The following is a 22,202-nucleotide window of genomic DNA, read 5'->3' as shown; positions in this document are numbered from 1 at the left end:
ACCCCAAGGTCACATCTGTGGTGAGAGCGATAACCCATCCTCACAAGGGTAACACCCCAGATACACCCAGCCAGGCCTCAGCAGTCTCTACCTGAGTGGGAAGGTGAAGGAAGAGAAGAGGTCTGGGAATACTGAGTGCCAGGCCTGAAGTCAAAGGCATGTTCTCATGAAACCAAGTGGAGGGCTGCATGCAGGCTGCATGCCCACCATTCAAGACCTCTGTGACTCGCTGAGCCTCAGTTTAATCCAGATAATGAAGGTAACATGATCCCATTTCACAGTTTGTTGTGAACATTAAATGAACTCATGTGAAAGTGACTCATTCCTGCATCCAAGAAAAACAGTATTGATGTATTTAAAAATACTTTCAACAAATTCAACTTAACAATAAAAAATGCTGAAGAACTGGGAGGGTCAAAGCAGTGAACAGCCTAAAATAAGCAGGCTGATGAACTGCTTAGAGAAAACACAATGAATTGAGGTTTCTGTTGTTCAGATGAACTAACTAAAAAAAAAAACTGACAAAAAGCAAAATGAGGCTCCCAACATCTATATGTTTTCCACTGAAGTGAGCAGATTCTTCTAGAAGACAAAGAGCTCAAACCAGGCTGCATTCAGTGACCAATCTAGCCACCTCCAATACCAATTCTCTCCAAAAAATCAATCCAATTCATTTGCCCAATGCCAGATCCACCCTCAAACTGCATAAATCTGATCTCTTCTGTTTCACAACAGAGTACATGGGGAAATTCCTTCACAGTGGTCAGAAGACAAAATTAATTTTTATTCCATCTCTGATCCATGTACCACAGACTCTGGTCCTAAAACAATAGGTTGGAAAGTTGACCAAACTCTTTTAGAATATCCAAAATAGCAGAAGAGAATGCACACACATGTCCAGAGCCTAAAGCAACTGACCAAGGAAATTCTGTTGAAATCCCACATTTGTTGTTAAAAATTTACGTAAATTTTCTTTATGCACCACAAAAATGCTTTACTTTTTAAAAAGTGCTTTGAGCCAAGTATCAGCTAATTACTAAACCTTTTCACTAAAAGCTGAATGACTTCACCAGTCTCCCTCTCACTCCCTGGCAGACCCCACATCCTCAGGGGTAGCATGCTTCTCAGTTTGAGAAGCGGTAGTTTACAAGACAGAGAGGGCGGTAGCCCTCCAGCCATCGATATGTCCATTTTAACCTTGACCTTTAAGCAACATCAACCACCTAGCTCAGAATAGCTCCCCTGGACAGTATAGGTGTCTTACACAGAGTGCAGCCATCCATTCTGGCACCCTGAGCACTTTCTAAAAGGGCAAGCAGGTAGGATGCCTGGGTTCCAGGCCCACACAGCCCCATCTCCAGCCACTCACCCGGATCCGGCGCATGGCAGCCACAATCTCCACTCTGCTGTTGGGCCTCGGTACGTCCAGACTTCCAACGTACTGTGGGGAGAGAAGCAAACACTCGCTGAGAAGAGGGATGCAAGAGTCCCTAATCACAGAAAGTTAGGGCTGGAAGGATCTCCACAGGTCATCAAGTTCATCTTCCCATTCTACAGATAAGGAAATTAAGAGCCAAAAGGATGTTTCCTGACTACTTCTAACTTTATAAAAAGCAACATGAGAGACTGCTTCCTTTTCTCATTGTTTTTAATCAGAGAGGCAGGCAAGGACTGTGTTAAACAAGTAGGCTTCTGAAACAGAAAGGGTTGGGTATGAAGATTCTCCCACCATCTTCGTGGCAAGCTAGCTTGCCTTTGTCTCAGTTTCATCATCTGTAAAATGGGATTTCAGTAAAGATAAAGTGGGATAAGGTATAAACCTCTTACAGAAATCCGGTCTTCATGCATTAAAGCAATCTAAAAGAATAAAAAAGAATAATATCTACTTCTTTTTTAATTAATGAAACTTCACTGAGTTTGCCCTGGATGTTACAGAGACCTCAGACGTTTGAGCAATTTCCTGAATAGAGAAAAGGAATGGACTAGTTATGCATTTAAAAATTTAACCTGATTAAACCAAATGACATACAGGTTGTTTAATATCGTATATAATTTTTTGCTACACATGACTCAAATAATGCAGATATATGCAGAGCACTGTCAATGGTCTCAAGCACATCTCTCTTTTGTATATTAATGGACATACAGATTCATAGACACGCAGAGGAATTTCTTTTATGTGAAAAGGTTAATACTACTCACATTGTTCTGCAACTTGATTTTTTAACTTTAAAGATTACTTGGATATCTTTCTCCACGAATGGATACAAGTCTATCACATTACTTACGATGGTGGACATCTCCCCAGGGCACTCTTACAAAATTGCTTCCACAAACCTCCTTATCTGCACACAGCTGAGCTCATCCAGGTAGCCCTTCAGGCTAGATTCCTACAAGTGGGACTACTGGATCAAAATTATAGATAATTTCTAGATATCATTACTTAGGATGAAACAAGAGGACAGCCCCACCCTATTCCACACTGACCCACTGAATTTGCCTTTTCCTTTTTAAAAGCACCTATAAAACAGCCCAGAGGATATCCCAGAAATTAATAGCCCCAGGATAATTTAAGTCTACGCAACCCAGGACCACATTAACAGAAGTGCAGGACAGTCATCTGCAGGAAACGTACTTCCTGTGGTTACGAGAACAGAAGGTACTTCCTAAAATTTGGAGCGAGGCTGGCCCCAGTGAAAAGGGTTTTGAAAACTAAATACTGGGAAAGGATGTCCCCTCGTATTGATCCACAATATGTGGTAATACACTGGAGACAGTGATTCCCCGCCCCCTGTAGGAAGTCTGGGCCCCACATGGACGGCCTCACCATTGCAGGTAAACAAGCCCCCTCACCCTGAGGATCTAAACACACTGTCAGCTTCAACCATGGCTGGCAGAGCTCCCCTCTGAGCTCTGCGGGACCCCATGGTTTGCCAGCATGTCAGTGACCCACACAGCCAGGAATGACATGACGCCAGGTTTGTGACGGCCCAAGTTCAAAGCAACCCCCCTTCCCGCAGCTGGGGGCAGTCTCCACACCCCCCTCCCGAGCGCTGCATGCCTGGCGGCTCCTGCCCTGAACCCTGAACAGTCAAGACTGACCTGGCAATCAGTCTGAACACAGATGCCGAAACGGATCCCTGCCCTCTCCTTTCTCAGAAAGGGGCGGTGCTGAGAACCCCAAACGAGCCGGGGGGAAGGAGAGAGGAGAAGTGGCTTTCTAGCTCTGGACGAGGTTTCCTAACCAGGGAACAGCATTCTGCACGTGAAGGCACTCACATGAGGACACCCAACATCGTCACGCTATCAGTGCCTCCTTCACGCCATTAGCCAGCCAGCACGTGTGTGTGTACTCACCACACACCTTCACACACATCAGTGCACACATGCTCACACATGTGGCACGTGCATACACATGACTCACCACACACTCATCTCACACAGCCCACATGAAGCATGCACGCGGTCATCCCACGCTCACTAACACATCCCACTTGCAGTCACACCACACGCTCATCTTCCTTCTCAGCCATCTGAAGAAAATCACAAATCTGCCTTTCTGAGAGAGAGTATGGAGCAGACACCCATCTCTACCAGAGCTAGGCCTTATGGTTATTCGAGGAGATTAAAAGAAGACATGAAGCAGGGATCAAAAACTAAACATCCACACGAATGACGAACCAAAAAGCAGAGCAACAATTTCAGGGAAGCAGAGGCGGGGTCAGAAATCAGAGGCTACGATAAGTGATTACTGCCATTATGTATGTGTATAACTCCATAACAAAAAAGTACCTCCATACCTAACCATTACCAACACCACAGCTAATCTCAGTCCACCCTGAGGCTCCATTTTGGGCAAAATACAAGACAGTCTTAGACCAGACAGATAAGGAAGCTCACACAACCACTTAAGTTTAAAATATCAGGGCTTGCTTCCTTTTCACTGCTGCTGCTGCTGCTAAGTCGCTTCAGTCGTGTCCGACTCTGTGCGACCCCATAGACGGCAGCCCACCAGGCTCCCCCGTCCCTGGGATTCTCCAAGCAAGAACACTGGAGTGGGTTGCCATTTCCTTCTCCAATGCATGAAAGTGCAAAGTGAAAGTGAAGTCGCTCAGTCGTGTCCGACTTGTAGCAACCCCATGGACTGCAGCCTACCAGGCTCCTCCATCCATGGGATTTTCCAGGCAAGAGTACTACCATCTAGAAAAGAAAAAAAAATAGAAGGAAGATGCAAATTGTACTAAGTAATCAACATACAAGATTTATGAGTCAGTTTTATCTGTGGCTTCATCTTCCAGATAAGGAGGAGTTAAGTGCAAATAAGGTTAACCAAAGGACTTCAAATATTCTTTGTAAGTTTCCAGAGAAACCTCAGCCTTGGTGCTAGGTTAATACCTCAGGAAGTTTTTTTTGGGGGGTGGGGGGTGCTTTTTCTTCATTTACTTGCTTCCACCCTATTTTCTAGAGATTAATTTCTGAAGACTGTGATAAACTGAACTGTAGTGTTTCCTGGTGAATCACACTAAAAGCAGCAAGACATAACAGCTTAACACAGTCACGAATATTATCACCACCCATTGACTTGTGAGACTTTCTGCCCTTACCCTCCTCAAGGAACAGCCCTTTATTTAAAAGGTTTCTGTCAAGTGTTTTCAGAGATCAGGAAAAACCTTACGTATGAATCAAAAATAAACACATCAAATGATCGGCTTGTGATGATGCTGATATTCTCAACTGGTATCCTCAGACTTGGCCTCTGGACAAGATACAAAGAAATAACTGCATAAAATGTACAAAGAGGGAACTATGGATATATATAAACTATATATATTAGTTAATAATAAATATCAATACTGGCTTATTAATTGTACCAAATGTACACGCTAATGCAAGATATTAATAACAGGAGACTGAGCAGGGGGGTTGAAGGGGTATGTGGGAACCCTCCTTGCTACCCAATTTTTCTGTAATCTTAAAACCACTCTAAAACATTAAGTCTATTACTTGAAATAATAAAAATAACTTTGAAGGCACTGGAGAGAGACCAAAAGCAGGCAGAGATTGGTGGGGAATCAACCCTTGAAAGTAGGGAACCACACGAGATAAAACCTGGTTGGTGCAGTTTTGCCCAACAGCACAATCCCACAAGTGCACCACAAACTGCCTGGAGCTTAGGCTAAAATGCTCACTCAGAGGGCCTGGGAAGTTGGTCACCAAAGATGTGAACAACCAGAGAGCCTGAAAGAGAGCAGAAATTGCTGACAGAAAAGGAGCCCCAATCACGTATAAATGCTACTCAGATCTCGGATGACCCCCCAGCTGCCCATGTGTAAAGCAGGCTCCAAGGAGCCTGGCAGAAGGTGGCAGTTGCTCACCTCATGTAATCGTGTAAGTCACTCAGTCATGTCCGACTCTGTGACCCCATGGACTGTAGCCCCCCAGGCTCCTCTGTCCATGGAATTCTCCATTCCAGAATGGAAGAATAAAGGAGTGAGTTGCCATTCTCTTCTCCAGGGGATCTTCCCCACCCAGGGATTGAACCCAGGTCTCCTGCATTGCAGGCAGATCCTTTACCATCTGAGCCACCGATCTGCTTGTACTGCTCACGTCAGCAGAGGCGAATTTAGGATTTAAGACCTGTTGCGTTAACTGTCCTTAAGAACAAAAATCTACACTGTTCAGAAAAAGACAGAAGAATCTTTCGTCAGTGAAGGCAAGACCACAGGGAAAGACCACAGTGCCACATTCTCCTAGGTAAAAGGACAAGGCCCCCCCAAATGGGCACAATGTAATGGTCCCTGGATCTCCGCATTCCCAACTCACATCTTCTCTCTGAAAACCACTCAGTGCTACAGCCTCAGCTCCCAGCACAACCGTGTGAGGTTCAGGAGGAGGCACCTCCTATAACAGAGGTTGACAATGAGGCCTAAAGCAGTTGGCAGATGGCAGACAAGCCGCCAGCCCCCACCCCCAGCTCCTGGCCCCCAGTCCAGGACTCTCTCCGCTGTCGGCATTCTTATTAACTCTCTTCCTTCAGGTCCCAAACCTGGCCAGGTTTGAATTCCAACACCGTGCCTACCTTCTTATACCCTTCAAGTCTGCTGGCCGCACTGTGTCCTCTCTCTGAAGATACACACAAGCAGTAGGAATCTGGTGCATGCTAAGTGGCTTCAGCCATGCCTGACTCTGTGTGACCCCATGGACTGTAGCCCTCCAGGCTCCTCTGTCCACAGGGGTTCTCCAGGCAAGAATACTGGAGAGGGTTGTCATGGCCTCCTCCAGGGGATCATCCTGACCCAGGGATTGAACCCGCATCTCCTATGTCTCCTGCACTGGCTAGTTCTTTACCACTATTGCCACATGGGAAATCCGGTATTCTGCTTGCATCTAGAAATCAGCAGCTGTGATGGCCCTTCTGAGTTAGTCCCTTAACCAACCCTCTATCAGTTGCTAAAACCTTGGAATCATAGGAGCAGACCATTCCAAATCCAAAGAAACCTTAGGAACCATGTCCAAGGTTATGTCACAAAAGGAAGATTAAGAAAGAACATATGAAAAGCATTTAGCACAGCTGGGTATCCTGCCAATGCTTAGTAAATATTCACCATTATGACTTCATCTAAAGTTACATTTTTTTCACATCACTCTATATCTTTCCCAGCAGTTAACATGATTTGCACTTAGGCTTCTGCCTCATTTACATGGTCACCATCTGCCATGCCCACTAGAATGGAAGCTCCTTGACAGTTGCGACCCGCCCTCATATTTCTGCATTCCCAGCCCTTTGAGCCTGGCAGAGTAAGACTCAAGTATCTGCTGAATGAGTGGGGGCAACTGCAGCCCACAGAGGTTAGGTGACCTGCCCAAGGATGCAGCTCATGGCAGAAGTGGCATGAAAAGCCTGTTCTCCCAGGTGGCACTAGTGGTAAAGAACCCGCTTGCCATTGCAGGAGACATAAGAGACGGGGGTTCGATCCCTGGGTCAGAAAGACGCCCTGGAGGAGAGCATGGCAACCCATTCCAGTATTCTCACCTGGAAAACCTCAAGGACAGAGAAGCCTGGAGGGCTACAGTCCAAAGGCCGACACAACTAAAGCAAGTTGGCACACACGCACCCACCCCGGGTCAGCGCAAGAACTCCAATGGGAAAGTTCCTCCTTGCCTGCAGAAACCGCTCTCCGTGCGCAGCTGAGCGTCCTGCTGAGCAGGATTATGAATGTGACCTGGGTGAAAGTTCTCGCCTCATTTAGCACTGAACAAAGCAGCATTAACTGCAGCGGCAGCAGCGGGCCCAGATTCCAGGGCACACACTCAGCCGATGACCTTCTAATAAGCGCTCTGGGGAACGGGACGAAAAAGCAAAGTGGCCTCGGGGTGTCCCACTCCCCACTTGTGTAGTCTGCTCCATTCTCCAGGTGGTTCCGTGCGCAGGAGGGGCAGTGGGGACTGAGAAGTGCCCAAACGGACATTTGCCAGTGTTCTCACCGCCCCCTGCAACAAGACAGAAGCCTCAGTGGAGGTTCTCCTCTCCCCCCTTTCCCTACCCCCCAACACCCACACACCAGAAAAGCTTCCAAAATGCTTGAAACGCAGCTGCACACCACGTCTTTATTTATTTGTAGTCTAAGAGGAATGAAACACTTATATTTCTTCCTCTCTCTCTCAGCCCATCTGAAAAAGGAAGTACTATTTGAAGGCCATCTGATGCTACTGTGTCACTATTGATCAGGGGCTCAGCGGGGGCCGATGAATGTGCCGGAGATCACAGCAGAATCCTTCCTGCTCCTCAACATTAAGGGACTGGGTGCAAAATAAATAATTGTGATGACTTGTCTTTATGCTAATGGCTTGCCACTCTATAAAAGGCACAGAGGATGAGGCTGAACCATGCAATGTGCCCATGGGTTCTTTTAGTCTCCATTAGCACAAGCTTAGATGGGTTGGTTTAATTATTTTTCTTTATTATGAGGACTCTGAATGATACAGCAAAGAGAAGAAAGCAGTAAGACAGAAACCTGTTCTAGTCTTTCAACTATTAGCTCTTGAATGGAAAGCTTCAGCTCTGCAATTAAGAGCTCTGGTTGCATCACAGATGCAGGCGTGGGGCAGGGGCTGGCCTACATCCTGGTCAGGGAGTATTTTCCAGCCCTTACACCTGAGATGCTTACTCAGCCAGCAGGTTATTTCTCCTACAGAAAAAAAGAAAATGGGGGAAGCCCGAGGCACAGTGAGAGGCTGAGAATCATTGACAACACTAACATATGATGATGAAATCATCACCTGTAAAACAACCAGGTAAGCCAGGCAGAGAGAGACAAAGAACATGATAAAATCATTAGGGAAGTCAGACCCAACAGCAGAGCTTAGGTGGTCTTACAGGTCATTTGATCCAACCCTTCATTTTACAGAAGGGAAAACTGAGGTTCAAAGAGAACAGAATACAGTTTGTGAGTGGCAGAACCAGAAGCAAAGTGAGTCTCCCTACCTTGCACTGAAACACTGATACTTCACTGATACTAGAAAAGAAGCAACCAGGATGAACACAAGCCAGCACCTCAATAAGGCCTCAGTTCAGTTCAGTTCAGTCGCTCAGTTGTGTCCGACTCTTTGTGACCCCATGAATCGCAACACGCCAGGCCTCCCTGTCCATCACCAACTCCCGGAGTTCACTCAGACTCACGTCCATCGAGTTGGTGATGCCATCCAGCCATCTCATCCTCTGTCGTCCCCTTCTCCTCCTGCCCCCAATCCCTCCCAGCATCAGGGTCTTTTCCAATGAGTCAACTCTTCGCATGAGGTGGCCAAAGTATTGGAGTTTCAGCTTAGCATCATTCCTTCCAAAGAACACCCAGGGCTGATCTCCTTCAGAATGGACTGGTTGGATCTCCTTGCAGTCCAAGGGGCTCCCAAGAGTCTTCTCCAACACCACAGTTCAATAAGGCCTAGTCCACTGCATTAAACTCAAACTGAGCTGGACAAGTAAGCCTGTATATGGACACCAAAATGATCATGACGTCAAAAGCAAACCAATTACAAATGTCAGGGCAGGAAGATTTGTAGAAAAAAGCAAATGGATCATCATTTGACTCATTGAATGTCTTAAGTTATGGAACTGAAGATATTCATTATGAAAATGTTTCTGAAGGAGAGAAACCTAATCCCACCACTGGAGAGAAGCAGGGAAAGGAAGAAACACAGAGATGAGGAGACCCCAGGATGATGCTAGAGAGGATCTCCCAGCACCAACACTCTGTACCTCTCCTGAGAGATTCTAAGTATTTAAACTCTCCAAACCTGTCTGTTGCATAGAATACAGTATATCTGAACTATCTAGAAGTCAAGGTTGTCATAAGAACCAAATTAGATAATGCAGGTGGAAGTGTTAGTTTTTTAAAAATCATACAATCATAAAGAGATCCTGTTCTTTACATCATTATGCTCTTGTTTTGTGGGCGTGTAAGACCCTGAAAATGCAGAACCTGTAGCTCTACTGTAATCTCATATTGGATTCTCAAAGACTAACGACTCTGCACAAAATGAGGTGATTCAAAATGCCACAGAGTTAATGGGAGGATGGAATCAAGAATTCAACCCCAGCAGGCTCAAAGAGAAAGGACGGGATAAACAGCATGAGCAGAGAGTGTCACCAGTGACCAAGTCACACAGACACAGACAGACTCCCCTTTCCCCACAACCGCTCCCAGCAGGCAGGAGCTAACTATGACAGCACTCACAGGGCCTCACAGGATAGGCTCAGTTTGCGGTGAACACTTGGCCATATTCCCTCTAGATGAACAGGCTGTCACCAGGAAAAACCTGCTTGGAGTTGGAGATGCAGGATCTCTCGTACAACGGTCATTTATCACTGAGCAGAGCCCCACAACTGAGTAAAATTTCCAGATAACTGGCCTGTACCTCCATTTAAAAACCAATCTTTTCTCTATTTTCTCTTTCTTGACTAGAAATGGCCCTAAAATATATTATCCTCTTCCTTAATAATTGAGACTCTGAGCTAGAATCCAACATACTTCTTCAAGATTCAGAATAACCATTATAAACATCACTTAACAGATAAGCTAATATCAGCAATGACTCCATGAGAAACGTTTCCAGATTACTGCTAAGACTTTTGAGTTCTTGAGGCTGACTTTTAGAATTTTTCTAACACTTCCTACCGTTAGCAGCAAGGATGATAACAAAATGCCATATATGCGTCTGCCTTTAACAACTGTCCCCAAATCCTCAAGTACCAGCAACACAAATCCAACAGCATATAAAAAGGATTATATGACCAAGAAGAATTTATCCCAAGAATGCAAGGTTGGTTCAATACATGAAAATCGATTAATGCATATACCATATTAATAGAATAAAGGACAAAGACCAAATGATCTTCCCAATAGACAAAAAGCATTTGACAAAAATCCAATATCCTTTCATGATGAAAACACTCGAACTATCAATGAAAGGGAACTTCCTCAATCCAATAAGGAACATCTTCAAAAAACCCAGGGCCAACACCATACTTAATGGTAAAAGACTAAAATTTTTTCTCTAAGGTCATGACCAAGCCAAAGACGTTCACTCTCACGACTTCTATTCAACATTGATCTAGAAGTCCTAGTCAGGGTAATTAGGCAAGAAAAGAAATAAAAGGCATCCAGACTGAAAAAAAAAAAAAAAAAAGCAAAGCTGTATCTATTTACAGATAACATGATCTTTATATAGAAAATAAGGAATACACACACAAAAAAAACTCTATTAGAACCAATGAATGAGCTAAAAATGAAGGAAACAATTCTATTCACAATAGCATACTGTAATATTCAAAAAAAGTAAAATGGGTAGGAATAAAATTAAGTATTATATAAGATGTACACTGAAAATTATAAATAATAACTGAAAGACAGCATAAAGATAGCAAAAAATATAAATCATAATTCAAAACAGCATAAATCAATGGAAAGACTCACCATGTTCATTGTTCAAAAGACTTAATACTGTAAAGAGGCAATACTACCCAAACTGAGCTACAAATTCAATGCTATTTCTACTAAAACCTAGAAACTTTTTATTATCAGTGATTCTGATATCGAATGTGTCGATTTTTCACACCAAGTAATTCTTTACTGCCGCTGCTGCTGCTAAGTCGCTTCAGTTGTGTCCGACTCTGTGCAACCCCATAGATGGCAGCCCACCAGGCTCCCCTGTCCCTGGGATTCTCCAGGCAAGAACACTGGAGTGGGTTGCCATTTCCTTCTCCAATGCATGAAAGTGAAAAGTGAACGTGAAGTCGCTCAGTCGTGTCCGACCCTTACCGACCCCATAGACTGCAGCCCACCAGGCTCCTCTGTCCATGGGATTTTCCATGGACGTGGGGCACCATTGCCTTCTCTGGAGTGGGGTGCCATTGCCTTCTCCTATGAGTAATTCTCTACTTCTCTGCAAACATCAACTGGGTATCCTACAATTTAATTCAATTCTGATCCTAACAATTCAGAATTAGCACAGAACCTACAGTTTCAGGCTCAGTTCCATAAGTCTGCCCTTCCAATTCAGATGCCAATCATGAGTCTTGGGTCTCCTGTATTTCTGGCCAACCAGCTATAAATTATGGGTTCCCATGACCCCCCTCTCAGGTTTGATAACAGCTAACAGAACTCAGGAAAACACTTTCCTTACTAGTACTGAATTACTATCAAGGATACAAATGAACAGCCAGATGAAGAGATGCATAAGCCAAAGTATGTGGGAAGAGGAGCAAAGCTCTGGTAAGCCTCTCCGGGCACATCACCCTCCCAACATCAATCTGGAAGTTCCCCAAATCTCACTGTTCACGGTTTTCATGAACATTCTATTATATAGGCATAGTTGATTAAGTCACTGGCCATTGAGGTTGGACTTAATCTCCAGCCCCTCTCCCTTGCCCTGAGGTTGGGAGATGGCTGCAAGCCCCAAACCTCTAACCATAAGATTGGTTCATCTGTCACCCTGCCCCCATCTCAAAGCTATTAGGGTCCCACTAAGAGTCACCTTATTAGCATCAATTCAGGTAAGTTTGAAAGGGACTGCATATGAGTAACAACAGATGCTCCCCTCACCCCTATTATTCAGGAAATTCTAAGAGTTTTAGTTCTGTGCCAGAAACCAGGGGTCAAATATACATTTATTGTACCACAAAATCATAGAATCCCATCTTCCTTTCCTGTATAAATTGACAAGTCAATCCTAAAATTTATGCAAAAGTACAAGGGACCCAGACTTGCCAAATCAATCAAAAAGGAAAAAGCTGTAGGACTCAGACTTCTCAATTTCAACTACATAACTACAGTAATAGAAACTGTATGATACTGGCATAAAGCTGGACATACAGATCAATGGAACAAAACTGAGAGTCCAGAAATAAACCCTTACATTTACAGCCAACTGATTTTTGACAGCAGTGGCATGATAATTCACTGGAAGAAAAGGGTCTTTCTAACAATGGTGCTGGGACAACTAAATAGTCACATGCAAAAGAATGAAATGAGACTCCTACCACGTTTCCTTTAGACAGCAAGGAGATCAAACCAGTCAATCTTAAAGGAAATCAACCCTGAATATTCACTGGAAGGGTTGATGCTCAAGCTGAAGCTCCAATACTTTGGCCACCTGATACAGAAAGCCGACTCTTTGGAAAAGACCCTGATGCTGGGAAAGACTGAAGGCAGGAAGAAAGGGTGAGACAGAGGATGAGATGGTTGGATGGCATCACTGACTCAATGTACATGAACTTGAGCAAACTCTGGGAGACAGTGAAGGACAGGGAAGCCTGGCATGCTGCAGTTCATGGGGTCACAAAGAGTCAGACACAACTTAGCGAATGAACAACAACCACATATCATATGTGAAAATTAACTCAAAATTTATCATACAGCTCAAAATAAGAGCTAAAACTATGAAACTCTTAGAATAAATTAAAGGAGTATGTCCTCATGACATACTTAGAGTGGACATGTCCTTAGAGTAGACAACAGTTTCTTAGATATGACACAAACCAAAGAAAGAAAATAAATTGGATTTAAAAGTAAAATTACTTGTGCTTCAAAGCATATCATCAAGAAAATTAAAATATAATTCACAGAATGGGAAAAAAAAGATTCATAGATCATACCTGATAAAGGAGACTAATCCAGAATAACTCGTAGAACAATAGGAGACAAACAACCCAAAGGAAAAATGGGCCAAGAATGTGAATAGACATTTCTCCAAAGAAGACAAGAAAATGGCCAATACGAACTTGAAAAGATGTTCAATCATTAGTCACGAGGGAAATGCAAATCAAAACCACAACGACATACTTCATACTCACTAGGACCGCTGAAATAAGAAAGACAATCACAACTGCCGACAAGGATATGGAGAAACTGCAGGAGGAAATAATGCAGCCACTTTGGAAAAGTTTGGCAGTTCCCCTAAAAGTTAAACAGAGCTAACATATAAACCAGCAATTCCACTGATAAGTTTAAACCCGAGAGAAATGAAGGTATGACTATGGTATTTCCTTGGTGGTTCAATGGTTAAGACTCTCTGCTTCCACTGCAGTGGGCCTGAGTTCAATCCCTGGTCAAGGAAAGAAGATCCCACACTCCATACAGAATCCCCACCCCCCTCCGCAAAAAAGTCATACGGCTATGCAACAACTTATACATGGACGTCTGTAGCAGCATTATTAACGGCAACCCACTCCAGCATTCTTGCCGGAAGAACTCCATGGACAGAGGAGCCTGGCAGGGGCTCCATGGGATCATAAAGAGTCGGACATGACTGAGTGACTAACCCTTTCACTTTTTCACTTTACGCATAAAAGCCAAAAAATGGAAGCAACACCAATGTACATCAATGGACGCGTGGATATAGAAAAGATGGCACATCCACACAATACCCTTTGGCAATAAAAAGGAATGAAATATTGATACATGCTACGGTATAGATGAATCTTGAAAACATTATGGTAACTAAGAATAGCTAGTCACAAAAGGCTACATATATGATTCTATTTCTAGGAATGTCCAGAATAGGCAAATTCATAGAAACAGGAAGTGGAATTAATGGTTGCCAGGGATTGGGGAAATGACTGCTAATGGTACAGGTTTTCCTTGGAGATGATGAAAATATTCTGCAACTAGATACCAGTTCCACAACTGTGAATATACTAAAAAGCACTGGATTGCACAGGCTTATTAGGGTGAATTATTATATCTCGCTAAAGTTGTTATTAAAAAACAATGCCATAACTCTCCCCCTTTCGGCATGCTGTAAAAACAAAGAACCGCTGCAGCCAAATTCGATTCTGGGCGCTCTCCTTCAACACGAGGCTGTGAGACCCACCATCCTTCTTGGCTGCTCACATCTCTCTTCTCTGCCTTTCTGCATTGCTGTCTGTCATCAAGATGTTTGAGTTCACCAAGCAGACAATCCCTGGGGAAAAAGGAGCTCTAACTGTACTAGATTTTAGCTTCAGTTGCAGAAGAAACATTTCCCTCCCCCAAAGAAAATGAATTTTTTCCATATTGTAAGAGTTTAGCAATCCCATTTCACATCCTACTCTCCAGTGCAGGAAAACTGAACAGCACCTCACGAAGTAGATTATTTCTATATCATGCTGAAGTTTCCAGAGCACAGAGCCAAACACCACACCATTTCTGGGACTACCCAAGTAAATCAGGCTTACTGAAGTGACCTCCAAACAGTACCAAACAAACTTCCAGACAGGAAAATATTTTTAAAGACACACCCCAAAAAAGGTAAAACAATACATTACACATTTTCCAACTTAAAAATCTCAACATTCAAAGACTGTGATTAAAATGGAAAAATGAAAAAGTTGTGTTATCACATTAAGGAAGTAGAATTTCAAGGTCAGAAGGGACAATAAACGCAGATCACATCGTCTGACAGCCCTCCCTCTCCACACATACACCTGACATTTTCTCTCTTCTATAAATCCCTGCCAGGTTGCTAACCAGCCTATGCTTAAACACCACCACTGACGAAGTTCTTATCTCAGACAATAGCTTTAACTGTTGGAAAGTTCTGCCCACAGCAAGCTAAAACTGCTCTCCATGCAGATTCAGACTCTACTCCCCCCTCAAACACGGAAAGATAGTTCTCATCACGCTGCACCCATGGACTGTCTCTTCTGTACATTATAGCTCTTCTCATCTTTAGAGCTCAAAGGCTTCACTACTCTCAAAAAGGTGTCTCAAGTCCTCCCAGCTCTGCCAAACAGTGCCCTGAGAAGCTGAGGCATAAGGAGGGGACAGTTTAAAAGATAAATGATCAGGAGTAGGGAGACAGCAAGAGAGAGAAGCTAAAGTGGTGCTCATGAGGACCAGCTGCTGAGAGGTAAGCCTAACAGGCTGGCCTTTCACCCTGATGCCATCTAAACCCTGAGCAGCAGCAAGTTCAAGAACTCCAGATAGAGATATGAGTCAACCTACTCTTGGCTCAGCCACTAGGCTGCACAGGTTTCTGATCCGTGTGAAACGGGCAGTAAATACCAGCTCACATAAGAGCTGGCAAAAAAATAAAATGATGCGCTTTGTATCTAAAAAGGGTGAAATGATGTAGAGAGATAAACATGGTATCAAGACCAGCAGAGAAAAGTTTATCTCTAATGACCTTTCACCTCTCACTTGTGGTCCCATCCTTCATCTTTACAGGTATCCTGTTTCTAGCCCTCCTCCCAGTGCAGAACCAACCATCCAGGCAATTTCTTTCCCGACCCCACCCTTTCCCCACCAAAACTTAGCTGTCCTGGCGCCAAGTCCCCTGTCTCCATGTATTGCACACACAGCTAGCTAGGTAGACAAACTAGGGCAACACTAGTCAACTAAACTAGGCAACAGCAAATGTCCCGATTTACTATCCCAGCCAGATGACACACTCATATCTTAAGAGCATCTCATGGAAGCCAAATATCCTCAAAGGCGATTCACTGGCCAGAGTTCTAGCACTGAGCATCAGATCAGTAGAGCGTGCATTTGAAGACAGAGATGCCTTTTAACTATAGCCTTCAAATCACAACATAAGAGGTTGTATCTCTTCTGCCCACGGAAGTGATGGCCTTGCACAGAGAATTACAGAGGCTAGGATTAAAGGCTCTCATTTTTCACTTTCATGCATTGGAGAAGGAAATGGAAACCCACTCCAGTGTTCTTGCCTGGAGAATCCCAGGGATGGGGGAGCCTCGTGGGCTGCTGTCTATGAGGTCGCACAGAATCGGACACGACTGAAGCAACTTAGCAGCAGCAGCAGTATAAAACCTGGCCCATCAAACCAAAACAATTAGTAGCTTTTCCAGTTGTTAAGGAAGAACCTTTAAGATGTTATTTAATTCTTTACCTACTTTCAGGCTGTCCAAGACTGTTGAGGATATTATCCAACACGCTATGATGATCTACCTAACTGTCCCCATAGCACAGCAATTAATCATCATCACCACCACGACAAAACAGTAAATACTTATGCAATGATTTTTCAGGTATGGTAATCCAGGTAAACGACAGGAAGCACAATGTCTGAGGAATCCAAAGTCACAGAAACAATTCCTCTCCCAAAAAGTGGAAAAGCAGCAAGGGGGAGGAAGGTGAAATGACTACACGTGGACTGTGAAGACTGAATTTTCCAGAGAGAAGAAATGATGGAAGAGATACACGTTAGCACTGGAAGGTACCCGCTCTGGGCTAGTCTTTTAGTCCCAGCTTTTGTTTTACTCCAACAAAGCAGGACACTGATGTCCTTTGGTCAATTGCTTACTCAAGGACATCCAGTTAGTTACGGAGTCCAGACGAGACTATGACCCAGGTGTTGGGGCTTCCAAGCTAATGTTCTAAAATGAACAGTATGGTAGAATCTAATGAAAAGGCGTGGGCAGTCCCCATCCCAGTTCTACCACTTTTAAGCCGGTCTATGAATTTCAGCCAGCTGGTCATCCTCCCTGCGCCTCCTCTTCTTCATCTGTGGAACGGAACCCCACAGGGTTATCATGGAAATTAAGTCAGACTACACAGAAAAACCACACCCTATCTTAGAGCTCTATTCCTTTCTTTCTGAAAAATCACAGAGCATTTTTTATTTGCCAAAAATCAGCGAGGTGGGAAAAAAATGAGATTTTAAGGGGAAACACTGATAACAAGGAATGACCAATGTCTATTGTAATAAAGAAGCAGGTTTGGAAATAATTGTCTGAATGACTCTGAATGAATACAAGTACCACGTTAGGGAAAAGTTAGTGGTCCAGGGCCAGGACGAAAGAGGTTGCAGGCAAAGGTCTTCTTTGGGACACACTAGAGATGTTTCGGACAAGGCAATGGCACCCCACTCCAGTACTCTTGCCCGGAAAATCCCATGGACGGAGGAGCCTGGTGGGCTGCAGTCCATGGGGCCGCTAAGAGTCGGACACGACTGAGTGACTTCACTTTCACTTTTCACTTTCATGCACTGGAGAAGGAAATGGCAACCCACTCCAGTGTTCTTGCCTGGAAAATCCCATGGATGGAGGAGCCTGGTGGGCTGCCGTCTATGGGGTCGCACAGAGTCGGACACGACTGAAGCGACTTAGCAGCAGTAGCAGCAGCAGAGATGTTTCAGAAAACAAAATTAAGTCTCTGCCACATCTACCCTAAAAGTTTAACCTCAAATCACACAGCTTGCATCCCATTCCAATATGCCAACAAAGCACTGCAAAGGTTCAGATTTGTCTGACCAAGGTTTTTTTAAGGCGAAATTTATTTTTTAATAAAGATTTTTGTGGAGAGGCTCCTTATACACCACAGAGCTAAACAAATGGTTTAAATGTTGCTGTGAAAGGTCCACGCCATCCTTGGAGGCTAGAAGGAGAAAAGAACTAGGGAGGAAGTGAGGCAGAAAGCCAGGATGGGAGAAGCAGCCACTGGGGGAGAGGGAAATGCTGTGTCCTGAACCAGGGCCCTCAGCCACAAGGAAGCCTCCTGCCAGATGCTCACCTGTCATGAGCCACAAGATTCCCTGGGTACAAAAGCAGGGGCAAGCGTAGTAGGGGTGAAGGCCAACCAGAATGACTAACCATCCTGTTCTGCCAGGAGCTGTCCTGGCTTTAGTAGTGCAAGTTCCACATCCTGGGCACACTTCCATCCTAGCTGTCTGCTGTGTCTCTCTCCTCCATCCTGGTTTCCCTAGCAAGAGAGTAAAATACTCCAGACCTACCAAGGGGGGTACAGGTGCCAGCAGCCTTGCCAGCTAAGCACACAACCTCTCAAAGAGGGGTCTTCTTAATGCCTCCACCTAGATAAAGTTACAGAAAAGGAAAAAATAGCTGCTGAAAAAATAAGACTAGTCCCCTGCGATGTCTCCCAGGTAGGCAGGATGCCAAGCCTCAGGCCTCATCTTGCCAGAGTTATAAGGATGTTCTTGGAAAAGTGACACTCAGCCATGCTTGTGTCAGCTCCTCCATGCTTCCTCTGTCATTTTCCCAGCATGAATTTGGGAGTGGGGCGCAAACAGACAAAATGCTACTCAAGGGTATAACAATTATTAATAACCAAACATTAATATACAAATCCCAAGAACTATTTATTACTACAAAGTCTTATCCTCTAGGGCCACTTCTTCTGCATTTACAAAACCAAACCAAAGGAAAACCACATACCCATTATCACCACTGCCCCACTGACAGAAGGATACATTAAACTCTCTGGGTTTCAGCCTCTCTAAACATGAGTAAGAATACCTGTTCTTCCTACGTTATAGAGTGCTTATGAGATCAATGTAAACATATCCTTTTTTTTAATTGGGGCATAGCCAATTAGCAATGTTGTGACAGTTTCAGGTAAATAGCAAAGGGGCTCAGACATACATATACACTGTGAATATATCTCGAAAAAGTATGAGACCCTACAAGAGCAAGAGGTGACACTGTTACCAGATAGGAGTGATGTGGCACCAGGTCCCTGCCCACTAAGACAGGAGCAGGAGGCACAATCAGAGGGAAGAAGAGGGGTGAGCCAAGCCAAAGCACCAGACTTCCTGGTCTGGGGCCCACAGACGCTCCTGCACCTTTCTACAGCCCTACCTGCCCCCAGGACGCAGAGCAACGTACTCTGGTTGGGGGATTGTCTCTGGACATCACCTCTCTCCTGGAGAGGAAGAGGCCATTCTCAAGATGCCATGGCCAAAACTGCCACGAGAGCATCACTAGACTGTTATGTTGATGGTTTCCACTTACACATAGCTCAGAGGCAGCAGAGTGAAGTACTGAAAGAAAGGGTCTAAACTTTACCACCACCACATACTGACTGCTGGGGGGTGGGACGCGATTCTCAAGAGAGTTACTTGCCCTTATGAACCTCCGTATCCTCAACTATCAAGTGGAGACAATACCTAGCAGAGGGTTTCATGGAAAAATTAAATAACATGTAAAGCACACAGACTGCACCTCACTAAGTGGAAGCTCTCCTACGAAAAGCTAAAAATGCTCAAGATACCATAGCTCTTGATCCCTCCTTGGACCACCGCCCAGCTGCCCCATCAGAGGCAGCCCAGTGGTGCTGGGTATGAAAAACACCCTCAGGAAGCATGAGGATTTAGTGACTGTGGGTGCCCTAGACACCACCAGTCTACCTGGTTGATATTAGACCTTCTTGAATGACACAGAGCCTCTACCATAGCTTTTATAATTTGGTGGAATATGGCAGAAATCACTAAGCCAACATCCGTGTTCTCCTCACTTTACTGAAATCACAGAATTTGGCAACGTTTTCCAACCTCCCTCATGAGATCTTGTGAGTTCTGGCCAATGAAATGTGAACAGAAATGATGCTCACCACCTCCAAAGCCGATGATTAAAAACAACTCCCATAGGAAATCCTTGCGTCCTTCTCCTTCTCAGATGAACACAGGGCACTCTGGCCCTCGAGGAAGGTAGGACAAGATGGAAAGGATCTGCGTCCCCAGATGACTCACATAACACAGTGCCCTTTCCAGACCAGACTGTGAAGTAGGAAACGCTGACATAGGCCACAGAGACTTTGTTATGTGGTAGCCAGCGTGACTCTTGCCTTCCAGTATTCACACCCTTGTACAGTCCTCACCAAGTGTGAACAGGCTGACCCGAGGAACCAGTAAGATGCTGTGGGCATGAGACCTGTGGCTAGGTTTTAAATACACTCAGCTCCCACCACTCCACCTCTCTCTCAGTTCTCTTGCTCTCGGGGAAACCAACCACCGTGCTCTGAAGGCACCCAAACAGCTCTACGGGCGGGTCCACATTGTAAGCACTGAGGCCTCCTGCCAACAGCCAGCTCCAATTTGCCAGCCATGCAAGTGAACCATCTTGAAATCAGACCCTCCAGCCAAGTCAGATCTCCAAATGACCACATCCCCAGCCAGCATCTTGACTGCAATTTTCTAAGATACTCTGAGCAAGAACTACCAGCTAAGCTGCTCCTGAAAACTGGACCCACAGAATCTATGATATAATTAATGATTATGGTTAGTTTAAGCTGCTAAATTTTGAGGTAACTGGCTATGAATACACAGAATATACTTGTTCTACTAGCTTATAATCAATACATTATATGTCCAAAGAAAACTCAAAGGAGTTGTCCAGTGTATTCTGTCCCCTCAGGTTACATGTAACATTTAACGTAAGGAACAGATAATGGATCCCCTGACCATGCCAGGCCTTCCTCTTTACACACTTATATATTCTCTGTCTCACACAGACCTAAAGATGCTCAGATACATGCCCCAGGCCAATCCACAGCTGTATACCTTTCTTTCCAGTAAGGAGGGTGTTCTATCTGTGGATTCACAGATGGGAAGGAACCTGAGGGACCCTAAGAGAATGTGCAGTCTGTACATGTTAACACCACACAGTAAGACAGAATTGCGTGTCCGTGTGTACGCATGTGCTATGCTAAGGCAGAGGAGAGAGGCTAAGCAGCCACAGTGGGGAGAAAGCATAGGGTATGGACAGCATAGGACAGCAGAATGAGGGGCAGGCGGCTGAATAAGGGACAGAATGGACTTAGAAATAAAGCAGAGAAAGGGCAGGAAAGGTCCTCATACACAGACGTTTAAAAAGAAAACAGAGCTATTCACTTTACCTCTCATGCCTCTGAGTCACCGGACCACCTTGGCTTTAAAGCAAAAAATAGTTCCCAACACTCCATGTGGCTCCTAGAAACCGTGGTGACGGTACCATTAGATCAGATCAATAGATAGAAAAGCATCTAGAAGCACACACCAATCCAAATTCGGGTAAGCTGCACACAAATGGCAAATCGATAGCGCTGCAGAAGTGCAGAGGGACAGACAAATGGCCCTGGGGGCAGCAGGAGTGGCCCAGAATCTGAACGCGCTTCTCAGTGTGGCTGAGGGGCTGAGGCTGACCAAGGGGAGACACACAGATAGAAAACATCAAGAAGCCACACTGCCGTAAGAGACTGTGCGAACTGTGCCCTGCCTCCTTCTCTGGGCAGAGCATCTATCAGTGCCAAAGTCAGAGAGGCAAAGGAAGAGGGACTCCAGCTCCCAGCCTCCCCTCTGTCTCCAAAGCCAAGGCCAGCGAGAACCAAAGGTTAAAACAGAGATTCAGAGATCAAGTCCCAAGTTGCCCAGGATCTCAGACAATAACTCCAGGGTGCTTCCACGTGAGTCACTGATTCCTCCACCGTAACTCAGAGCTGCTCTACTGCGACCTGCACTCCAGTTGGCCTGACACAATCTGCCTCTTCCTCGAGTCCCAGCGCATGTTTAGAAGAGCAGTACCAGCCCAGAAAGGCCAAGAGGCACTTCTATCTGCTCAGAGGCAGCCCCCTTCATGATCCGCCAGCTGAGAATGGAAGAAAAACACACACACACAATCCTCTTACTACGGTTCTTCCAACCAACTTGTCTCCTTGCACAAATCACCTGCTGTCGAGTTTGCCATCTATAAAGGGTAAGGAATAACCATTTACTGACCTCCGTAGCATGGAAGACAAGAAATGGATCTGGAAAGCAGTGAGAGAATGAGACAGCAAGCCCGGAGCGTCACACAAGGAAGACTGAATCCGTCACTCTAATTTGACACTTTTCATTTAAAAAACTGCTGTCAGTTCTATGTTTTCCAGTAGGTTGAGGTAATTTATAAGACTGAAGCTCCATAAGGAAAAGGTACTGTCTTGCATTCATATCCA

At 44.8% G+C, this 22,202-nt stretch overlaps 1 protein-coding gene across 6 annotated transcripts in view; it reads right to left on the bottom strand.

The window, feature by feature from the left end:
* Positions 1-22,202, bottom strand: part of LOC102266917 (uncharacterized protein C1orf226 homolog) — a 359,994-nt gene that overhangs the window by 268,709 nt on the left and 69,083 nt on the right. For all 6 annotated transcript variants that reach the window (XM_070366596.1, XM_070366593.1, XM_070366597.1 and 3 more), the window contains exon 2: positions 1,370-1,441. Coding sequence is in view for 4 of the 6 variants with exons in the window: in XM_070366597.1 (XP_070222698.1) it covers positions 1,370-1,441 (72 nt within the window). In the remaining 2 variants the exon portion in view is untranslated. The remainder of the gene's footprint in view (positions 1-1,369; positions 1,442-22,202) is intronic.

Source organism: Bos mutus, chromosome 3, assembly GCF_027580195.1.
Source record: "Bos mutus isolate GX-2022 chromosome 3, NWIPB_WYAK_1.1, whole genome shotgun sequence".
Lineage (NCBI taxonomy): Eukaryota > Metazoa > Chordata > Mammalia > Artiodactyla > Bovidae > Bos > Bos mutus.
This window is presented reverse-complemented; position numbering and strand designations above follow the sequence as displayed.